The following is a 24,217-nucleotide window of genomic DNA, read 5'->3' as shown; positions in this document are numbered from 1 at the left end:
TGCTTTTTTATATTATAACCATAACAATTTATGTAAAAATACCAGAGGTTTAAAATATAACAAGTGGCCAGTGTTGGGTTCTCCTTTAGCAACTGTAGCCAGTCAGCAGCCTGTCCATGTTATCCACCCTCTCTCTCACTCACACACACGCTAACAGCAGGCCATGTAGGATGAGAACAGAGTGAAGGGACACTGCACCTCAACACATTTATTCCTGCAGGTTCACCCCAACACCATGTGTAATATAGTGTAGGGGTGTTCAGTCACTGAAAATGAGTTGTTACTATTATGTGTTCTTCACAGAAAACAAACAAAGCCAATGCAATCTGAGGTTGAAATAATAAATTGCATATATTTTTCATTTGATAAACATTGAAAGTATGTCCCACAGACCCAAACACCACACAAAGGTATTTTTCTAGTTCTATATTGACTTAAGATGTAACACGTCCGACGTCTGGTTCCTATCACCATCACCGTGACTATAACAGAATTGGTAAGTTTTGTTTTGTAGAATGGAACATTTTATACCAACCCACTTTAAATGACATTGTTTAGATCTCAGCTATTAAATTTCGTGCTAATTCTGAAAAAAAAGTGATTTTAACTGAAAGGTGCGAAAATAAAACATTTCAAAAGAACTTAAACTCTCCCCATGATTTCAAAGGGCAGTAATGCAATGCTTCTATCTTAAGAAGTGTACTCAATAGCTAACACTGAAGGGTCAACTTTACTGTGTATTCAGCAATATTATATGGATCATAGATGCTGATACAAAGTTTAACATATCAACCCAGCAATACTGCTTAGTCCACCAAACGGCCAACAAGGACAACCTCAAAGATTAACTGCCATGTAAGACAAACTAATCCTGAAGGCCAAATCATGCGCAGAATGAACTCTGAAGTTCCGACGTTAGCACTCCTCCTTCTCCCGGGTGGGATTTGAGGCATGGGTGCTGTGATCAAGCTTCACACTGTCATAGTGTCACAGGTTATTTATAATTCATTTAACCCACCACCATACGTCCCCTTCTGATGACATCTTCACCACGATCATCATCATCCCACTCCGCAATCTCAGCTGTGGGTTCCTTCTCACAGGGGGAGAGAGGGAGAGCGAGAGAGAGAGCGTGCGCGCGAGAGAGAGAGAGAGAGAGAGAGAGAGAGAGAGAGAGAGAGAGAGAGAGAGAGAGAGAGAGAGAGAGAGAGAGAGAGAGAGAGAGAGAGAGAGAGAGAGAGAGAGAGAGAGAGAGAGGCTGACTGAGTCAGAAATGAGGGGGCTGCTCAAGTGCAGGAACTGCACTGAATCATCAGCATCTTATCCAATATTTCTTCCTCCGATTTTATTATCACTCCAAATATCAGCAGCAGCAGTGGTGAGTCGGACCATGACACATCCCCCATTCATTCTCTATGCATGGATGGCTAGAATGAGGGAAGGAAATGAAGGAGAGGCAACATTAGGAAGCAAGAAAGTAGCTTACTATCGGAGGGAAAAACCTCAGGGCCTTCTAGGACCTCAAAGAGAAACTAGAAAATGCAAAAGGGATAATTTACTGAAAGGCCCAGTGGAAAACTGACCAATCAGGAACTGTGTTTGTCCGTGGTATTGCGGTAGATATGACTAAGCGAACTCTCCTATTGGTTAGGACTAACCAAGCGGGCGGCAACACGTGGCTTTACTGCCCTGCTCAAAAAAATAAAGGGAACACAAACAACACAATAGAACTCCAAGTAAATCAAACTTCTGTGAAATCAAACTGTCCACTTAGGAAGCAACACTGATTGACAATCAATTTCACAGCTGTTGTGTAAATGGAATAGACAACAGGTGGAAATTATTGGCAATTGGCAAGACTCTCAATGAAGATTAGCAAGACACTCAATAAAGGAGTGGTTCTGCAGGTGGGGAGCACAGACCACTTCTCAGTACCGATGCTTTCTGTCAGATGTTTTGGTCACTTTTGAATGTTGGTGGTGCTTTCACACTCGTGGTAGCATGAGACGGACTCTACAACCCACACAAGTGGCTCAGGTAGTGCAGCTCATCCAGGATGGCACATCAATGCGAGCTGTGGCAAGAAGGTTTGTTGTGTCTGTCAGCGTATTGTCCAGAGGCTGGAGGTGCTACCAGGAGACAGGCCAGTACACCAGGAGATGTGGAGGAGGCCGTAGGAGGGCAACAACCCAGCAGCAGGACCGCTGCCTCCGCCTTTGTGCAAGGAAGAACAGGAGGAGCACTGCCAGAGCCCTGCAAAATGACCTCCAGCAGGCCACAAATGTGCATGTGTCTGCACAAACTGTTAGAAACCGACTCCATGAGGATGGTATGAGGGCCCGACGTCCACAGATGGACCACAGACTGTCCAGGAGTTGTCGAATGCTGTAGTCCAGGTCTGGGAGGAGATCCCTCAGGAGACTTTCCACCACCTCATCAGGAGCATGCCCAGGTGTTGTAGGGAGGTCATACAGGCACGTGGAGGCCACACACAATACTGAGCCTCATTTTGACTTGTTTTAAGGAGATTACATCAAAGTTGGATCAGCCTGTAGTGTGTTTTTCCACTTTAATTTTGTGTGTGACTCCAAATCTCGGCCTCCATTGGTTAATAAATTTGATTTCCATTGATGATTTTTGTGTGATTTTGTTGTCAGCACATTCAGCTTTGTACAGAACAAAATATTCAATGAGAATATTTCATTCATTCAGATCTAGGATGTGTTATTTGAGTGTTCCCTTTATTTTTTTGAGCAGTGTATATATAAAATGGATTGCTACACTATAGGGGATGTTGGGATTCAGTAGTAGAATGCAACAGATGGTTTACCTTCTAGGAGGGCAGAAAAGGCTGACAGAACTATTTGCTTTGCATTTGAGGTGTTGGTATAGAGGGTGGAATTGTGTGCTTGCTTAGTCTGAACATGTGTGTCATGTGAGACATGAAGGAGAAGAAAGTGCTGGTGTAGGTCATCTTCGGGATGTTGAAGGCCTCTTAACAATAATATCAGCTTTCATAGAAGGTGCTTATGAGACACTGGGGAAAAAAGCATGAACGAAAGAATAAAAAGAAAACTCCTTGAAAGTGAATTGAACATTTCTACATGGATGAACAGGCAAAGAAATTCACATCTCAGCAGCAGTAAGCACAGGAATCTACCATGCCAAAGTCACACTTCATTTTGTTGACCTTCCAGGCAAAACAGCCCTTAAGTACAAGTTATTAATTTAACCAAAAAAAATACAGAAGCCTTAATAACAATGTTTTCTATGGCTTACATTCTTTTCAGGAGACTTTTCTTTGATTATTTTCTATCTAAACTCCTCAGAAATATTTCCTTTAGCCATGTTAAATGGACACGAGAAAATGACAAGGCAGTTGAGTAGACTTTGAGTAGTTTGCTTGTGTGAATGTTAGGGTCTTATTTAAAGAGAACATATTGTCCTTTGGAAGCAGCTTTTGTTGGAAGGATGCAGCTGTAACTGGTTAGTTTTCAGACTGAAAGGATGGAACAGTTCAATTGGCAGTAGGTGCACAAAAGAGTGGACAAAGTAAATACGGACAGATTTGATATATTATATCCTACATTATACTTGGACTGCTGGGATAATAACTTGCACTTAATGAAAGGTTGTCTCTGAATTTTGCCCACTGCTGTACTAAATCACTTTTAGGGTTATGCTTTACTCCAGAAAATGATCAATTACTGCACATATTTCTTTACCAAAATTGCAATGAAAGGAATTCTCATCCAGTTTGGAAAATCAAAACAGGGACGCATACTAGTGCATCATAATAGCATTTTAATTAAAAACGAATTACAGATAAACTCAAATCTTTTTTTTTTTTTTTTAAGTGCCATGGCATACAAAAATCAAAGTGTCAACCAAGAACAATATATTAAATCATTCTGATATTTATTTAGGGGAGAGAGCTGATATGAAAGATTTGTATTCCTATATGTGCAATTATTATCATTATTATTCACAGCTATATACATTCAATCCATGTCAATTCAAATTAAACGTCAAAGTAATGGAAAAAAAGACATTCGTGAAAATAAAAAGATGCTTCAAATCAAGCCATATAGTTCTATTTTAAAAATATAACTGCTGAGAAATTCTCTTACTAGCATACGATTCATCTTAAATTAAGATTGCTTCGTTTCAAACATAGGCACGCTTGTTAATATCTGAGGCTTCGAGAGACGGGAATTCCACCTGGCAGCCGTCATGAAACTGGAGTTCAGGCACTGGGAAGTGGCTAACGCTCCATAACTAGCATTTGTGTAAACAAAATCACTGAAGACTGAAGGGTCTTTGTCAAACCTTCATGCCAGTCTCGGTCGTCGCTTTAACAAACAGCCAAGTCAGTCTGCAAAGTCAAAAAATAAAAAATTTTCAGAATAACCTATTTTTTTAGTTGCACACTATCCTGTTATACGACCAAGATTAATGGAACTATGGATGTTCTTGATGACGAGTCGCAACTTTTTAGTGTGTCGGATGCTTTCTTTGGCATTAATAACCATCTTTGCTGACTTTTACCCACTAAAATAAAACCAAATCAAAATAAGCATTATAATTGTAATTATGATTAACATACATGTGATTAAGGTGCACCATGAAAAGATCTGTTGGTTTCAGGGGGAAAAGAAAACAAATATCATAAACGAATGAAACCCTACTGCCAGCTCATTGCCTATACTATTAAAATCAGTTCCCTCAACGAGACGCTCATCTAACTCTCCAATTCAGAAAGAAACTATTTTCCAACTTGCTAATATGGCCAAGCATAAACACAAACTAGTAGCCACTGTCTCTAAAATTGTTAATTGGTTGCTATTGGTTTTCACTCAATGTTAGCAACATTAGCATTTTTGACTAGAGGGGGTATTCAGATGAAGCCTTTTCAAACTCTTAAGCGTGCTTCTTTCATTGTTGTTCAGTGAGTAACACACTCAAAAGCACTGTGCCTAACTGTGCATATAGGTTCCACGTTTCTATGATGAGCACCCACGAAGGAGAACCATATTTATTCACAACTGACCATTTATATTCATCCAATATAGTAGAAAAGCTAGGTTTGGCTGTTTTTCGAGCACTTGGAGGCCGAAGCTTCCACATTAAGATTACGACCACCTGCATGTGGAAAATAGGCTTCTATTTATTATTATATATAGTCACTGCACCACGTACCTTGTGGTCAAAAACAGCATCATCTAAGAGCCACTTCAGCAGACAAGTGATCAATTCTCGAGCTCTACATATACTTTCTCCAGAACAACTCTCTCAGTAGCATTTCAGGTTTGGAAACATTCAGCGCAGCCAAAGAGAATGAATTCAGCTTATATCTGTACTGAGTGACAGTTCTACTCGAATGAAATCAGACTTTGAATGTCAAACTCCATGCAGATGTGTGTTGCATACATTATACACCAAGTGCTACACCAAGACGCAGAACAGTGAGACAAAGTGACCCTCTCTCAATTTAGGAAACGACATCACTTAAACCACCCTTTAGTGTGAATTCAATTTAAATTAGGTCACTGGAGGTTAGCCTGTGACCTTTCAAAGAGCTCAAGCCAGGGGGGTATTATTTTCATATTTACCTTCTATACCCATTGTAACTGACCCAAGACCAATCTAGTTATGACTGACCAGCTGAAGGGTGCCTGTGGTATCTGCATGGCACCTCAAAATAATATCCCAAACTGTTACGTCAAATGACGACTGAATGTGGTGTTTCAAGTGTGGCTACTAGATTACAGTATACAGACGGAGTGAACATTCAAATTTAAAAGAAAAGACAAAATCTGTTCCTTTACATTCGCCTCTTCTAATGGTGTCAAAGGTCTTGAAGTTCAAGTGGCTATTCGAGCAGAGAAGTTTGTGGTATGTGCCGCTTCGTTTTGGAGTTTTCGTCTGAGCTGAAGTCTCGGGCCACGCTGACGGATGAGACTGCACGCTCGTATTTTTAGGCGGCATGTGTCCACAGAGAGAGGCGGAAGAGTGTGTGTGAAGCAAGGAAAGGTGACCTGCTTTCACTATGATCGATTGTCTCACCCAGAGTGCGTTCCTTTTTCTTTTTTCCCCTTTCAATGATGAAAAAAGATGAGCATAAATAAATGGAAGAAAGACCTGTGGGAAATTTGGCACACTGTGATGACCTGTTTTAAGCACTCGATGGGGCTTCAAGTAAAGCAGATAAATTAAGAGAGCATACAAAAATGAAAAGAAAGGAAAAAAACATAAAAGCAAAACAAAATGCTGCACAGCTTTCTCCCCCTCACCGTCTTCGGAAATCCTTGGTCTCACCTAAGGCAAAAAGTCACGGTTACGGGAGCCTTTCCATTGAAATCCCCTGAAATCACCAACCATTACCAATAAAAATGATGGGGAGATAACTCTTCGCTCTGTTCCTGTTAGAACGCAGGGGAGTGGCTCCGGTTTATGGGCGATGATTCTGGAAGACTTTCTGAGGGGCTCTCCTGGTGCACCCATTACCTGCCTCACTAATGTGGCCACGAGAGGACACTGCGCTGGCAGTCCCGGCTCGCTAGCACTCAGGGGGAAAGGTTCAGCAGCATGGTGGATTTATTTGGGTAATTGATGGCCAAACTGATGGCAGCGATGTTCTTCAGGGCCTGCACAATAGAGAGAGAGAGAGAAAGAGAGAAAGGGGGGCAAAAGGGAAAGATAGAAAGAAAGGCAGAGAGAGAGAGAGCAAAAAAAAGAATGAGACACATGATTATGCAAAGTATTGCAGGCAATTCATCAAACTGTTTTACACACCTGTGGTCCTTAAAATGGAGAAAAAAGAAATAAATAACACCCACACAAAGACACGCACACAAACACACAGCCACAATTATTATTTCATAACGCCCGAGTGTCATAATGTCCACAGTTATTCAGGCCAGAAACATACAAGCAAAACTGTTTGGTGTGAAATTACTCAGGCACAAAGTCAGAAAACAGTGCATTGCAGAGTAAATGCTGACAGTTGTCTAACACTGCACAGAGACAGACTTCACTGTATTTAGTGCCATCCTACACATTATCCACACAGCGCAGCACTCTTCACACCTCTGCTGATCAGCTTCGCCGGACCACGCAGGCTAATAGGAGCTTATTACTAAATGCATTAGAGTAAACCACAGCCCACACACATACACAAAATACGAACAGACACTAGCAGTACAGTACCATGCAAAAAAGACCACCCTTCATTTATTACATTTCCACTTAAAACAGACATGAAAATACAAGTTATTTATTTTTCAAATATTTATTTTTAAAAAAATATTATGTAATATTCAGCTTTTCAGTATTTAGTGTGTCCATCCTTTGTCTTTACTATATCTTCCATTCTTTTCAGACTTCCTTTAAACGTTTCAAAGAAATCTGTAGGGATATTTTTCTACACCTCCAAAGTTCAGTCTTGCTTGCGTTTTCTGCTCCTCATGTCCTCACATCCAAGCTATCCTACACATTCAGTGATGGTCTGGACCCTAGGATGGTCAGTCCATTGTTCTGAGAATATCAGCAGTTTCTTTGTTTGATTTGTAAGTTTTCTTCTTTGCTGTCTAGTTCCTTTCCTTTTGACAGCTAAACATCCTTTCATAGCGTTGGGTGGTCTTCTCACAGTGAAAGAAACTCTTCATCATTATCTTCTATCAATCCTTCTCAAAAATATCTGAAATAATGAATAACTTTCTTTGTACTTGTTTTTCCTGGAAATCAAGTAAATGAAGGGTCTCTGGTTTCAGCAAAGTTCTGTATTCATGTATTTTCTTCTTAATTCATATATAAAGAATAATCAAAAAAATTTTCCTCTCCACTCAGCTCCACAAACACAGTTGTTTTTTTTCAGCAACCAAACTGAATTAGACGTGTGGCTGCAAACACTGATGTAACCGAAGGCAATTCTGGATCTGGTTCAACTTGCTATGAACATCTTCACACAGATGAGGTCAATGCTGAACCAACAGAAAACAAAAAAAGGATTTTTGTTATTAAAACTGAACTGAGGAGACGAGCTGCTGCACTGAGCTGAATGATCATTGTTTGGCACAAAGGCAGCAATGAGAACAAAACACCAAATGGGCATAACATGGCTGGCTGATGAAACACCGTCTAATTACGTTTTCAGGAAATATAAGCAAGCACTAGGGCTGTTTTGATGGAAAATGGTTAACGCTGCAGTGTTTGGGTGTCTTATCACCTCCAGAAGTGGGGAGAAAGTAGCAGCGGATGGTAAGGGCAGCAAACACTCAAAATAGAGAATATTTCTAATATAGAGAATAGGCATATATAATGTCTTAAAAGATGAAAATAAGTCATTGTGATTAATCACACTATTTTGTTTAGTTAGGTGCAACTGATCACATCTGTACTGGCTCCTCAAATGATTTTTTTCCCTATTTAAAAGCAGTGAATTATGTTATGGCTTTATGTGTGGACAAAATAAGCTTAGTCACAATGCATAATTCAATAATGTTTTTTTCACTGGGTAAATGCAGGCTTCATATAATTTTTACAGAATGAAACTATTCCAATGTGTTATAAAGGAAGAGAAGTCATAATTTAAAAATGAATAGGAAGACTTCACAAAATAAAGTCCTGCGTTTTGATAAAATGGGCCATTTGGCTTCCTGTTTAAGTGGGAAAAGCTCACAGCTCACCCTCGGAGATATGTGCAGTAGCCAGAACATGAAAAAGACTTTGGTGTGTTATTTGACAAAAATGGTCCACCCTTTTAAGGTTGTTTTTGTCAGACTGTGTCAGTTATGTTAAATGTTTTTCATATGTTAAGGTGGCATTTAGTTTGGGATTTATAGGTCTTCCCTCATACAAACAGATAGGAGCACTTCTTATGAGGATTTTGGCACTAAAATCTGCATAAAAATCACTGTTCTATGTAGAGGATGTGTTAACTTTTTTCACTCAGAAGATCAACAAAATGTCCTTTGGCCAGGGTGTTCAGAACATAAATGAAAAGTGGGTACTAAAAAAAAAATGTAGGCTGCGTAATGTAGGCTTACCTGAGCTGTGCGTGTGAGGAGCTGCTCGTTGGTGGTGAGAGCGAGTAGATACTCCTGCAGAATGCCCTGTTCCTGATGGACAGAGAAAAAAAGAAAGATTATGCAAGCTGTTACTCCACTGATGAGCTGTGAGTGCTAGCAAAGATCCCTAGCAAAACATAATCATAGCTGTCATTATTGATTATACTGGTATCCATTATTTTTATTTATCAACTACTCAGTCTCTTCTTAATAACCTCATATTTCCAAAATGGTAACTTTAAAAGTAAAGAAGGTTTTTTTCCTTCTCCTGTAATGTAAGTCAGTGGAACCAGACATTTTACCAAGTCAGTGTGCGTCATTTCTTTTGTTCCACTCATCGTGACACCCCTATAAGACAGCTGCTTACAGTTGTATAATAGGTCTAAATCCATGGATACAGGTCAGGTAGCAGAGTCCAAACTATACACAATGAAACAACATTTAGCATACAACGAAAACTGCCAGAAGAGCTTAGAAGCTCCAAACTGAAAAATTCCAAATTAATTTTAAAGCCAGGTTAAAAACATTTCTCTTGTCATCCGAGCTCTAAACTTGTATCTTACTCCTACAGTGCAGGTTTCTTTTCATGTTTTTATTCTGCTTTTATGTACTTTGTGCTTCCCCATCTTTAAGTTATTAACTATTAAATATGAACACTTCCACTCAGGCACTAAGCCAGGGCCACGGGATGATGGTAAAGACATAAGCCAACAACTGCCATCTCTTTACCAGCAAAAATGGATGGACTTATCTACCATTTTCCAAAAATGTCCACAGATGGAACAATCAGCACAATCAGTTCACAGTTCAGAAGAAACATGGAAAAACATGTGATGATGAGCGCCTCCCCGAAATGAGCCCAGAATTGGTCCTGGATGAGTCAAGCATTTAATAATATTCAAGTGTGAAAATGCCCCAAGACGACAGCATGCCAACCAAGTGATTTTCCATTTTCTTGCTGAATATATTCACAAGTTCCGAAATGGAGGACAGCAAGGCTTGCTCTCAGCAAGATAAGAACTGCTGATGCTTGCAAGCTTACACTGTTTACAGAAAGACTAAAAGTAGGATGGGGACAGAAAAATGTCCTGCAGGAGACATCCTCCTGATTCAAGCCAGACTCCTCTTCATCTCCTAGTTCTCTGTTTAAAGCGTCACTTTTTTAGCACAGCTGCACCGGCCTTAATGCCATCTATGGAAAAAGGTTCACGGTTTGCTGAATTTTTCCTTTTGATGAAAGCGGAAAGTCTCCAAGACATTCATGCTATGTTCTTTGTCAGCAGTTACATGGTTCAGTCTCTCATTACTGTTGTTTTTAATGCAAAAATGGGTGCCAAAATGTTCAGATTAGTAGGTGAAAAAGAGAAACAAGAGCAAGACAGTGTATAAATCAACAAAGTGTTTAGCATAAGGTTTGCACCTGTGTCTAATGTCAAAATGTTACCATGAACAACCTTTCAAAGACCTTGTCTCTACACCTGGAGTTAAGTCAACAGAACAAAGAACAGAACTGAGCATCATAACTGTAATGTGATGGATAAAAAGCTATAGTTATTTATAAGGTAGATTTTTAGGCACTGATGTGTCTCCAACATTATCATTAATCATTAGTTAAGTGATAATTATCTTTCCTAAACAATGTGATGCATACATGTAAGCATGCAGCAGCATCTTTGGTTCAGCAAAAACTGCTCAATGTTGTTTCACTCGTGAATTTCTGAAGTACTTTGTCTTATATGTGCTTCGACACTTGCACTATTATCTCTGAGCATCAGACTCTGCTGGAGTTTAGTAAATATTAGTCATTCATGCTAAATGCAGCAGCTGTGGAGCCACAGATTTCAGTGGACATACTCATCCTGCCAGCAAGCTGCTATCCTAAAGGCTAAACCAAGGTTAAAGGCTACTCTCACCCCAAAAGACTCTCTAATATTCAATATATATCTCAATATATTACTATATTCACTTCATTGCTCTCACACTTGACCATTCTCCCTTTCAGAGATGTATGGACACTTCTTACTGTGGTAGGGGAGCTTGACGATCGTGAACCGAGACACTTCTTACTGTGGTAGGGGAGTTTGACTGAATTGTGAGCCGGGAAAATTCATACTGTGGTAGGGGAGTTTGACTGGATTGTGAGCCAGGACACTTCTTACTGTGGTAGCAGAATCTGACTAGACCACGATCGGGTACACTTCTTGCTATGGTAGAGGAGTCTCACTGGATCATGATCCGGCATACTCTTCTGTAGTAGTGTTTTTAAGGATGCTTTTTACCACAGTAGCAGAGTTTGACTAGATGGCAAGCTGGTACAGTTCTCAGTGGAGTTTTACTAGGCCATTAAGCTGGAACAATTGTCACTACTGGAGCAGAGTTTGACTAGGCCTTGTGCCGGGACACTTCTTGCTGTGATAGCGAAGTTGAACTAGATTGTGAGCCAGGACACTTCTTGCTGTGATAGCGGAGTTGAACTAGATTGTGAGCCAGGACTAAGCTGGGACGTTTTTTTTTTACTATGGTAGTGGATTTTACAAGATGTTACCTAGGATTTTTTACTGCAGCAGCAGAGTGGAGTGTAACAGTGGAGTTTCGGTGTGTAACAGCCAAGACCTTTGCATCTCAACAGCAAAGTCCTACAAGGTCACAATCCAGGGAACTATTCACTGCAGTCAGGGTTGTATTTTCTAACTGGCAGGTAGAGAAACTGTGTGTGTGTGTGTGTGTATGTGTGTGTGTTGTTTGCTGTTACTTGGAACTGTTCTTGAGTTTGGGAAAGCTCATATATGTATATTCAAACTTTATAAATTCAACAAATTATTGTTATTACTATGAATATAATTATTATTATTACTAGTACTACTATTGGTACTACCACTACTACTACTATAAATAGCTGCAAGATTGTATCACTCACCATGGCCTTGGCCTCAGCAATGAAGAAGAGTTCAGTAAGGGCACGATGAAGAGGCAGAAGAACAGTGATGCTGGTGGGGTCCTGACTTACACCACTCTCCATGGTGGTGAAGAGCTGCCATAGGGGCCTCAGGAGGGTCAAATCGCAGCCCCTGGAACACACACACACATAGCGTTTGTTGGTCACGAACAAGATTAAGAATACACAGGGTGTGGTATCTCCCGGTGTGCACTGCTAGGTCTCACAAACACACATAAATAGTAAAAAGAAAAAGATAATTTCAGGCTGAGGGATCCCACATAATTCAGTGGCCTGGTTTACTATGGCATCATTCTCAGCCACAGGAGGGCAGGTGGACTTTTTTGCATGGCCTATTCCTCCACAGCCATTTGACACCACAGACCATAATGTCCTCATTTTAGATCACACTCTCACACAGCGTGTGGGGCTGATTGTGTCGTGGAGTCCAGACACCATGGAAAACATGCAAATCGTCTCAATGGCATGTGACCTTGTTGTCATGGCAACAATCAAGGGAGGAAGCATGAGGACAGTGTTTTATGCAAAAGCTTTGTAAATCTGAGAAGCAGATACCTCAAACACAAATGTGTGCAAACACACACACACACACACACACACACACACACACACAAAAGGTCATAACCAAGACTGCTACACACACATACACAACTACCAATGAGGTAATCAGGATAACCCATGTATAAAACTTTTAGCAGGTATTCCCAACTTTTTGCAATTCTTGACCCATGCTACTGACCACAAAAGCCTTTCCAGACTAATCATTAAGCCTGACCAAAATATTTAGGTCAAATAATTACCACAACAAAATTATTTGTATTTTGCCTGATTATGTGGCTAAATATCTTTAACTCGTGATTAATTTTGGGGTTAAAAAAAACAAACAAACCAACCAACCAAAAAAAAAAAAAAAAAAATCACCACAGCCCACAGGTTGAAAACCACTACCCTAGATACAGGTTAACCACATTACCCAAACCTATACAGAGATGCCTGAACGTTTGCGAACCCCTTCAAATGATCTGAATATCGACATTAAGGTGACCTAAAATGTGATCAGGTCTTCATTTAAATCAGAATAACTCAGATATTCATAATATTTAGCCATTTGTTTACCAAACTGATCCAACGTTAACAAATATCTTTGTTAACAAAAGTTTATGAATCTCTGCTTTCAGTAATTGGTCTGACCTCTCTGATCAGCAATGACTTCAACCAAACATTTTGTAACTGAATTTCCAGAATATTCTTCTGCATCAACTATTCTCCGGTAGACTGACTGGTGTGATTAAGAGGTAGGTCTTGCTGCAAGATCTTCCTTCTGTTTAGCGTCAGTTCATGGAGGCATGCCTTGACATTCTCCTGTAGAATTTCCTGATAGAATCACACAGACACACACACACACACACACACACACACACACACACACACACACACACACACACACACACACACACACACACACACACACACACACACATTTTCTAAGCCGCTTCTCCCTCAGAGTCGCAGGGGGGTGCCGGAGCCTATCCCAGCTGTCATCAGGTGGAAGGCAGGATACACCCTGGACAGGTCGCCAGTCCATCGCAGGGCAACTGATAGGATCCATTATTCATATTACCATCAAATGCTTGCAATCTGCTTTTGTTGCTTTAAACATGTAGCTGGCTTGAATTAGCTGAATTCTCTAATTAGGAGGAGTGTCTACATACTTTTGGGAAACTGGGATTTGTTTCACAATATGAGAGAAGTGTTTATTGAAGTTCAGGCAGGCAGAACGATGGAGAGTGAGAATTCGGGTTGTTGCCTGAGGTTCTGTTTCACTAAGCTGAGCTGCACCTGTTGTCCTCAGAGTGCAGGCTTGACCTGACAGAATGAGGCTTCGAGTAGGAGGGACTACTTTCACATGATCACCAGGAAGGGCGTTTTAGAGGAGTTAAAAGATGTAAATTTAATAGATGACTTCAATACAACCGCAGCTTCAGCAGAACCTGAATGAGAAGAACCACCAGACCAAGCAGGCAGCTCTTTAATATTATGGAAAAAAATCATTCCTCTGTACTGTATAAACTTATACTGGGGCTTTAAGATTGCAATAATAGTTTTTCATTACATGCATTAATTATTCATCCTAAATCCATCTGGTTATGACAATCTTGCTTTACTGTGAGTATTTAAAATACAATGCCTGCTTTTAAACTCCAAAAGCTAAAATGAATAAAGCTGCACAGTGTCGCATGTTTGCTTATGCAATGTGAATAACACCTGTCAGATAGTGATGAGCAGTGCTGCTATCTAAATTGATGTGCCTTAGGTGTGTATAGCTTATGCTCAGTCAGCCTTAATAAACATTTATTATGCTTTGTTTGATTAAGCAAAAGGTTAATGTTGACATCCCTACACAGCACAGTGTTTTTACTTGTGTTTTGAAGTTTTAGTGTTGAGTAAAGTTGATTTTGGAGCTGTTTTTACACCCAGTGTGTTAAAAAACGTATTAGTCTTATAAGGCTGTGTAAGCACTGCATTTTTGGAAGGACATCTGGTCAGCATTTACATCAGTTAAGACTGCAACTAAGTAAGCAAAAAGGAACATATTTTTTCACTACTGGATGATCCATCATTTCTGTTGGTTTTCCTAAAAGGACAGTTTTGCTGTGAAGGTAGAAGTCAAGTGTATTGTAGCTCTGGGAATAGAGCTTCTGCTTCTGTTTCTGTTATTTAGCTTTAATCTTTTAGTTATAACATGATATTCTCAAAGTAAAGACCACATCTGAATTCATTTCACATTGATTAGTTTTTTTGGTGTTTTTGTCATGTTATTCTTACGCTAAACATTAGTCCATTTCACATGTTTTGAAGTTGTTTTTTATTCTGCTTGTTGGAACATGTTATTGTTACCTTTAAGATCACATTTGAATGCATTTGACATACCTTTTTATACTAACCATTATTGTGTTTTGTTATATTCTGTTATAATAAGGCAGGCTAGGGCTGTAACAACTAATCAATATCACTGATAATGTTAATAATAAATAAATATACATCACTGGAAACTAATCTAGTTATCAGTTAGTTGCCTTGATGATGCTCTGCCCAATTACATCATCTGACTAAAAATATGGAAAAACGTCACATTAATTTTTTTTGTTCCTTGTAAGACTCATTACTGTCATGACTTACTGAACTAGACAACTAACTACAGAAAACACATGGCAGGAAACACAGCAAAAGCTCAGCATGGCAACTTCTAAAACAGAGCTCACTGAATATAACAGCATTAAAAGTGTTTTAAATCAAGCTTCTTTTGTTTAGCAAAGTCAGTACTGTTGGCCCAAGTGATAAACTTTATATTTGTCTACATCACATGGATAAATTACAATTCAATATCAGAGTTGTTTGTGCACTAATGCACACTTTCCATCCACACAAATGCACACACCTCACTCCCACACAAATGCAAACACAAATGCACACACTTCCCTCCCACACAAATGCAAACACAAATGCACACACCACACTCCCACACAAATGCACACACACTTCACTCCCACATAAAAACGGTACTTTAGGTCACTAAAAACTGAACTTTTGGAAGATGTTCTGTAGGTTTTGCGCTGATTTTTTTCCTATAGAGGTCCATTTTATAATATTTATGTAGTTTTTAGTACTAAAAACTATACTATTTAATTTTTCAGGACCATCTTCCAATCTCTCCTTACCCCTCGGAATTATACATTCTGTCTACTGTGCCTGCAACACTGATATGTGTACCTCTGTTCCAACTGGTGGCCTGTACTATGTTTCATTCAAAAACCTGTCTGGGCTGAAATACCTCTTACAATTTCAGTGTGAATGGCTGGGGCTAAACTGCGGTAAAAAGGCATGTACAGGTATGTGTAAGCGTGCTTGTTTTTCTGACATCATGAAAACAATAAATGCAAAAGGGGTTGTTTCTTAGTTTAGTTTCCAAATATGGACTGGGCATAGATTTGAAAACTTGAACAGTGTTTACACATTCCATTAAATCCTTATGTCAAAAGAGTGAGAAAAATGTGGTTTTCTGTGACATGATTTCACTTGATGTCATATATTCCCCCCATTATCGTACTGCTTCATGTGAGCAGGCAGTTATCTAAGCATTTCACTGCTAGTTGTACCGTGTATGACTATGCATGTGATAAATAAAACTCAACTTTAATATGGGCCTTTTTTATTTCAGTGGTTTCATGCATATAGACACACACACACACACACACACACACACACACACACACACACACACACACACACACACACACACAAATTCCAAAAGTATTCACTCATCCAAATCATTGAATTCAGGTGTTGCAATCACTTCCATGGCCACAGGTGTATAAAAACAGGCACCTAGGCCTGCAGACTGCTTCTACAAACATTAGTGAAAGAATGGGTCGCTCTCAGGAGCTCAGTGAATTCTAGCATGGTACCATGACAATGCGCCACCTGTGAATGACATCAATGATGTCATCACCAATGATGATTGGGAATGACAGCAACTCAGCCACGAAGTGGTAGGCCACGTTAAATGACAGAGCGAGGTCAGCAGACGCTGAGGCGCATAGTGCGCAGAGGTCACCAACTTTCTGCAGAGTCAATCACTACAGACCTCCAAACTTCATGTGGCCTTCAGATTAGTTCAAGAACAGCGTAGAGAGCTTCATGGAATGCAGCTGCATCCAAGCCTTACATCACCAAGCGCAATGCAAAGCGTCAAGCGCAGTGGTGTAAAGCACCACCACTGCACTCTAGAGCAGTGCAGACGTGTTCTCTGGAGTGTCGAATCACGCTTCTCTGTCTGACAATCCAATGGACGAGTCTGGTTTGCCAGGAGAACGGTACTTGTCTGCATTGCGCCAAGAGTAATGTTTGGTGGAGGGGGGATTATGGTGTGGGGTTGTTTTTCAGGAGTTGGGCTCAGCCCCTTTTTTCCAGTGAAAGCAACTCTTAATGCTTCAGCAGACCAAGAGATTTGACAATTTCACTGTTCCCACCTTCGTGGGAACAGTTTGGGGATGGCACCTTCCTGTTTCAACATGACTGTGCGCACCAGTGCACAAAGCAAGGTCCATAAAGATACGGATGAGTGGATTTGGTGTGGAAGAACTTGACTGGCTTGCACACAATCCTGACCTCAACCCTATAGAATACCTTTAAGATGAATTACAGTGGAGACTGTGAGCCAGGCCTTCAATGGTCAGAAATTCCCATAAACACTCCTTAAACCTTGTGGAAAGCCTTCCCTGAAGAGTCGAAGCTGTTATAGCTGCAAAGGGTGGGCCAAAATATTAAACCCCTATGTATTAAGAATGGGATGTCACTCACACAAGTTCATATGCGTGTGAAGGCAGATGAGCGAATACTTTTGGAAATATATATTCATTGAAATTTGTTAGTAAATACTATATATATATATATATATATATATATATATATATATATATATATATATATATATATAGTATTTGCTAACAAATTTGAATGATGAGCCATAATTCCAATTCACATTAAAATTTGTGTTCTATCGCTAATTTATTCTCATCAAAACACAGGTTCCTTCACAAATGAAATAATCTTGACAAATAATTTGACAGAGAATATAAAAATTTTTTTTTAGAACAACCTACAGTACTTGTACTGCCATACCATCAGCTGAAAAAAAACTTGTATATGACATGCAATATTTAGTTACTGACACAGCTCTAGATGCACCTCTTCCTAATTGCTCCAAGCCATGAACAGACTCACTGATTATGGAAATCAACATTAGTTGCATGCAACTGTTTGTAAGTTATGCTAAAAGAGTGATTTTTCATTTCAGAACTAACTGAAGATTACAATCTTTTGGTAGATAGCTAACCCATATTAGGGCTCCTTCTACTTCTTTGGTCAGTGGAGCTGCAGCTGGATTCCAGTATATAGTGTCAATTACATTTGCATTGGTGTGGTCCTGTATACGCTGATAAAGTGCCAACATTAACACTGCTGCTGTTGACTTAATACTGGCAAATTTGCAGTGTAACCATGCCACACTATGGTAAACAGTCCTTGTGCATAATTATCAAGCTTCAACAGAACGGCTGAGATATTGAGAGGGAAAAAGAGAAGAAAGAAAGAAAGAGTGTCCATAGATATTTGATTATTCTAGAACCTTCAGGAATCTTTCAATGTTTCCTGCTTTTACATATGGCCATTTGTAATAGGCCTCTACAACTGAACTTTAATGTGGGCCAATGAGACAGAGAGACAGTTCACTCTTGATATCCATCTTGCATGGTCTGATCACAAGTGGACAGTGAGATGTGTAGCCATTCATAACTAGTATTTCCATGTGTCTCAAATATGTCTCCAGGGAACGGATTTTGTGACTGGAAGAAAAGCGGCACCCACATTTACTAGGTTAGTGTCTCACTGTCTGATGTCTGACAAAAATATACTGCGAGTCAATGAAGGGGCTGTTAAACGTTTAGACCAGGTCCTTTGCTGTTAAACTGATGCCTCAAGACAGCTTAGCATTAACATTGTAAATGCTATGTGGTAATATGTATGCCTGACCACCTAGAAATGTGGTCAGAGTAATCAGATCAAAACATGTCTCCAAGGTGCACTGCACCCTGTTCAGATATGTACTTAGTACTGTCCACTTATGATCGGATCACCCACGACAATAAGACTTGACACGTACCATTGAGAAGGGCGCTGCAGTATTCGCAGCAGCAGGTGAATAGCCTTCAGTCGCTGGCTACCTGTTTGACGACAGGCCACGCCCACCTGCCATTCCCAGATGTCGGTCAGTGGGAGGTGGGCGAGAGCCTGGTCATCAGCCAACATCTGCTTCAGGATCTCAAAACCTGGATTTAGAAGAAAAGCAGTGAAAATACATATTAATGATGGTTTAGATACAATAAATTACAGTTCCTAGTACAGTAACATTGTTCCCTTCATTGATTACAGTGGTGTGCAACCGCAGATTGACCAGAGCATGTTCTATAAACATAACAGAAACAGAAGAGAACGTTTCGGACCATTCAGTTCAGCATGGCAGCTCTCTTTCCACAGTTTACCTCAAAGGCCACAGAAAGCATGAGTTTGCCAAGTTTACCTTAACTCCACTACTGATAAAGATAAATTACTTCACAGCTCCTTACTCAAAGCATTCACAACAAGGGCTGGAAAAGCTATTTCATATTCCCGGACAGGATCATAATTTCAACAATAGGGCAGAAGGGGGCACGGCTCAATTAATGTGGTAATTAAGAGCGGCAGAGGCACAGGTGAGGAGCGCGCATCTGCTACTGCCCTAGCACAGGCCACAGTAATCAATCACAGATTCTCTAGGCATATGTCCACCTTTTGTAACACGTTGGTGAGAGCAGAGAGACGGGAAATCTACTGTAAACACATTGATCAAGCAACTGCCCTAACATCAAGTGGAGTGTTATTTTTCTAAAATGTAAGCATGCACCATATATATTGGTGGAAGACATTATATCTGGAGATAAATGGGAGAATGCAATCATTATTATCAGCTCAACTGAAATTATGGCCAATAACTACGAATCATGTTGTTACAGTTCATGTTCTATCATTGATTTACTGTTATTCAAACTCAGGTTTCATCAAAATTTAAATAATCCTGAAAGGCTAACAAATTTTGCTTAGGACTGATGGCTTCAAGACTCTGCAAGGTATTGCTCTGTATAACATGAAGTTAATTTGTTTAGATATATAAAGATGACGTTCCATATCATATGAATCAGCTCAAGCTATGAGCCTGCCATCTCTCTTTTCAGACATGCTGCGGTGAAACAAGTGGCTGAAGACGTTCTCACCTGTACTTTAAAAGTTGTTTTAGACTGCTCCATTTGTGAACAATAACTAAAGGCTTTAGAAAAGAGTGCTAAATAATACAGAATCTCTATACTAAGCAATATAGAAAAGTAACACAATTAACTAAGTTAAAATAATTTAGATGATCAGTTTAACATCGGTACAAACCACATGCAGGTGTAAGTTATTTTTTATCACACCAGACATGCAACATAAGTTCCTAAGTGGGCTATATTGCTATATACATGCTGCCTATACAGAGGGTACAAGAGATAGAGAGGGAGATCCCAATGTAAATCAATGAATGATTGAGCTGCTGACCAGTCTGGAAGCGTCCACGATGTCCTCCGGTCACAGTGAACTTGTAGCCCCACTCTGTGTTACTCAGGTCTGATATGAACCTGTAGTAAAGAGTGTCCCCTACAGGAGAAAAAGAGAACAATCAAAACATAAAGAAACGGCAACCAAACACAGCTGTTACAGGAGAGCACCACATCTGAGCTAACGCAGAAGCCTCTGACAGACGCTTCTCAGACTCCCAGGAGTAACACAAAATAGAGGTGGGTGACATGGAACATACAATACCCACACGATAAGAACACACGATACTTCAAGAAATGTTCACAATGTATGACATTTATTTCTTCTGGCATCTAATAAGTTGAAATAGACAGAAAGGGCCAGTAGTTCCACATTTAAAAAATAATAAAAAAAAAATAATAAAATTTAATTTTTAAAATTATTTAATAAATTACTTAATGTTTCACATAATGTGCTGCTCTAAATACATATCAACAGGACTTATGTTCTGTTTGTAATGACATATGCAGCTGGTCAGTGCTTTAGAGGTACTGATAGCCATGATGCTTTAAAAATAGCATATTTTGACTTAATTTTTCAAGATAATGATATATAATGTCATACTGTCTAGCCAAAGTACAAAATCCATCTTTATTCTATTGATACCATATACCGTCCTATCATAACACCCCTTCTACCTGGTCTCTTCCTGTACAGCACTGTGGAAAAGTCAGACACCACTCATCAAAAAAAGATATCTAACAGAAACTTGCACCAAAGCCTCAAAGACGTATTATATTTTTCAATTGTTTTAGTATTGTGTCCACCCATCCAAAGAAATCTACAGGGATATTTTCCACATATCCAAAGTTCAGTCTTAAAAGTCGGTTGCATATTCTGCTTCTTATGATCCAAGAAATCTAATTCAATGACATTTTGTCTATTTCCTTTCTTCAGTAAGGGCTACACATCCTTTCAGACCCATAGAGTTGATTTGTCTTCTCACAGTGGAAAGATGAACAAAAATACCTGTGGATTTTTTTAGATCTGAAAAAAGAGAGAAGCTTGATTTTCTCCTCTCTCTCAATGATGAAAACTCTAAGTACTGTTTATCTCACAGTAGCAGTTTCAGTGGTGTGTTGTTATGAGGCGTTTCTTGTATATTTTTTAATGTTTCTTATATAACTCCAGTTCTGGAAACATGTTTTTTTCCCCACTTATTTTCATTTGACTTTTCTTATCCTTTTGCAAGTCGATTATCTTATACCTAATCTCCTCAAAAATATCTCCCAAAAAACAAGCAATTTATACTTAATGACTGAAAGGTGGTCTCTGACACCTGCGCAGTAATGTATTGCAACAAGTACTCCTGCTATAATAGTGCATAAGCCTCCACAAGCATTTACCTGGTATCTCCACATCAGCCCATTTCTGGAAGGAGCCACTGAAGGTGTGCAAGTCCTGCTGGAAGTCAGCGCTGCTGGCCAGCTGGAGCTCGTCACAGCCCTCTTCAGTTTGGCAGCGCGAGTCGAACTTGACCGACAGATAAAAGGCCCCAGGGATGTGCACCTTGTCCTAAAACACCAGAGGAAAAGAATTATTTCAGACTGCGTTGAAAAATCTGCCGACAGCGAAAGTTCTGAATGTAACCTGCAAGTCAAAGCAGTTTAATGTTGTTTTCACTTATAGCTTTGAAAACAGCAACATATTCATTCAGTAAATAACATACAGCAATTATACTGTGATGTGCGGTTGATGAAACGCAGATATGACAAGCCTGCATTATTTCTGATCAAAGTAATGTATGGTTGTTGGATCACATGAATGCCCTGACAGGTTGAAACATCTGAAGGACATCAGTGTTATAAAGGCAGACACTACAATTACGATTGGCAAAAAGATGCAATATGCAGTCTTGCTCTTATACTACAAGTGGGTGAACAATTGAGATTAATAAATATCTTGATCATTTAAATTGCATAATAATTTAAAATTTAAATTACAATTCGTTGATTGTCTTTCAGGTGCCAAAGGATTTTGCCGTTATTTAATCATCTGCTTCACATGATCATTTAAATCTGTGGTCAGTTCAAAAATGTACATAACAGAAATTATTGTAGACAGTACAAACATCTCAGACTTATAAACTACACTCTACCTCTTGGAAACATTATAACATAGAATTTCAGGTTGACAAAGAATGCTGAAGCATATACAAATGAAACAAAACCTCATAAGAGCCACTCTCTGGAAGACAGAAAAAGGGATGAACTTGTCCAGAAAAAATGTGTCAATGGTTTATAAGGTTTAACTGAGGAGAACCATGAGAAGTTAACAGAGTAGCATGCATTTGAGCTATGTTTTCTAGTGGAATGTCCGAATATGTAAACAATTACGTGATTACTGCATTTTCAACAAGAAAATATTGTTATGAATAAACATGGATGCACAAGAGGTCTAAGAGCGCTCTGATAACACAATAAAATAAAATATAGCACTCACTTCACAGATGTTTTACTTTTGGAAAAGCGAACCACACATTGTAATTCACTATTAAAGTAACATGTTCACTTTTAAGTACCCTTTTTAGTCACCCAGTTTTACTGCAACCATTAGAAACTTTCAACACTGAAACAATATATTTTGTATGCTACAGCTTTACATTTTTATGATTATGGCCAACTCCAGCAATGGAGGGATTTTCCATTCACATAGGTGCATTAAGTATGAGTGTTGGGAACTCCTCAGGGAGCAACCACAAACTCCACAGACCATCAGTCTTTGCTACAGGGCTAATGGCTCAAAGGGTCCCATGGAGCCATTTTCTTACTATGCACACTTTGTGTTGCCATGTGGACTAGAGGTGAGCAATATAACAAAAATAACATTCAACACATTTCAAGCCATTTTCTTGATTCACCTTATGCAGCACGATATTCAGCTTTTCTGAAATTTAATAAAATTTAATTTTCAACATTTTACAAACTGCACTGCACTAAATCCAATTAAGGCATCTTTGTAATGAAACATGCAGTTAGTCAGTGTCTTTAAGTACTGACAATATCCACATTATGCTAAGAAAAGCCTGACATAGTTTATCACAATATTGATTAAATATTGCCATAATGCCCTCCTTTAATGTGGACATATGACTGTTTGGATTTGCTATGATTTACTTGGCTGTATAAATATGTGTTTGTCTTTATTTAGTTTATTGCAAGTATTTCACTTATTTTGTTTTGAATGTAATTAAAATGTTAGTTTGTATTGCTTCTGTTAGTTGTGTTGATTGTACACTCCACGTTTTATCCATTACATCTTATGTATTCTGTTTGTAGATAACACCATCCTCATCCTTATCCACTCTGTGTTATATGTTATCCTCCTGTGTTTTAGTGGACACATCATCACCATACCTTGCCTCCAACTTTCACCCTGATCTCCCACAACTATTTCACAATGAGCATGTCAGCAGTCAGCTGTGTGATCTGGCGCAAATTTTCACGGGAGTCAAGAGGCGACTGAGCTGATAAACGGCAATCAGTCAAATATATTTAGCAGCGTTTCTTAAACATTTGTTTGTGTCCTTGGCCTAAGGATTGTGTTCCAAACAGAATGGGAGCAGCATGAGGTAGACACACATTTCATACCTCAAAGTTGGTGTTGTTGTCGTACGGGTGTTTGGACTCCCGGACCTGCACAGCCATCCCGGGCTCTTCCATGAACTGACAAGCTGTCAGGGACAGACTACCCAGCAGGTTTTGGCTGCAGCCCTTCAACACTTTCTGCAGAATCTAAGACAAGATGCGGGTGGGGGGGGGGGCAGACAAGCATGGTCACAGATGGCATAATACCACTTTTTCTTTTCCAATATTGATCCAATATTTTTCCTTTAAGAAAACTAAGCTTTAAAAATTGAAGCACAAAGGAGTGGTTTGGTGAAAAATCAAATTTACACAAATTTCTATTCACCGCAGATATAGATGATATAAGCTAAATACTGATCCTTTGGTTAACAAAGACTAGA

At 39.4% G+C, this 24,217-nt stretch overlaps 1 protein-coding gene across 2 annotated transcripts in view; it reads right to left on the bottom strand.

The window, feature by feature from the left end:
• Positions 1–3,794: 3,794 nt before the first annotated feature.
• The window catches only part of zzef1 (zinc finger, ZZ-type with EF hand domain 1), a 76,044-nt gene continuing 55,621 nt past the window's right edge, over positions 3,795–24,217 (bottom strand). For both annotated transcript variants that reach the window (XM_017701730.2, XM_017701731.2), the window contains exons 48-54: positions 23,841–23,984; positions 21,597–21,765; positions 20,212–20,310; positions 18,746–18,911; positions 11,986–12,136; positions 9,048–9,119; positions 3,795–6,647 (exon numbers count right to left, since the gene is read on the bottom strand). In XM_017701730.2, coding sequence (XP_017557219.1) covers positions 6,567–6,647; positions 9,048–9,119; positions 11,986–12,136; positions 18,746–18,911; positions 20,212–20,310; positions 21,597–21,765; positions 23,841–23,984 — 882 coding nt within the window. In that variant the 3' untranslated portion in view covers positions 3,795–6,566. The remainder of the gene's footprint in view (positions 6,648–9,047; positions 9,120–11,985; positions 12,137–18,745; positions 18,912–20,211; positions 20,311–21,596; positions 21,766–23,840; positions 23,985–24,217) is intronic.

Source organism: Pygocentrus nattereri, chromosome 23, assembly GCF_015220715.1.
Source record: "Pygocentrus nattereri isolate fPygNat1 chromosome 23, fPygNat1.pri, whole genome shotgun sequence".
Classification (NCBI taxonomy): Eukaryota; Metazoa; Chordata; class Actinopteri; order Characiformes; family Serrasalmidae; genus Pygocentrus; species Pygocentrus nattereri.
Note: the sequence above shows the minus strand (reverse complement) of the source record. Positions and strands in the feature narration are given on the sequence as shown.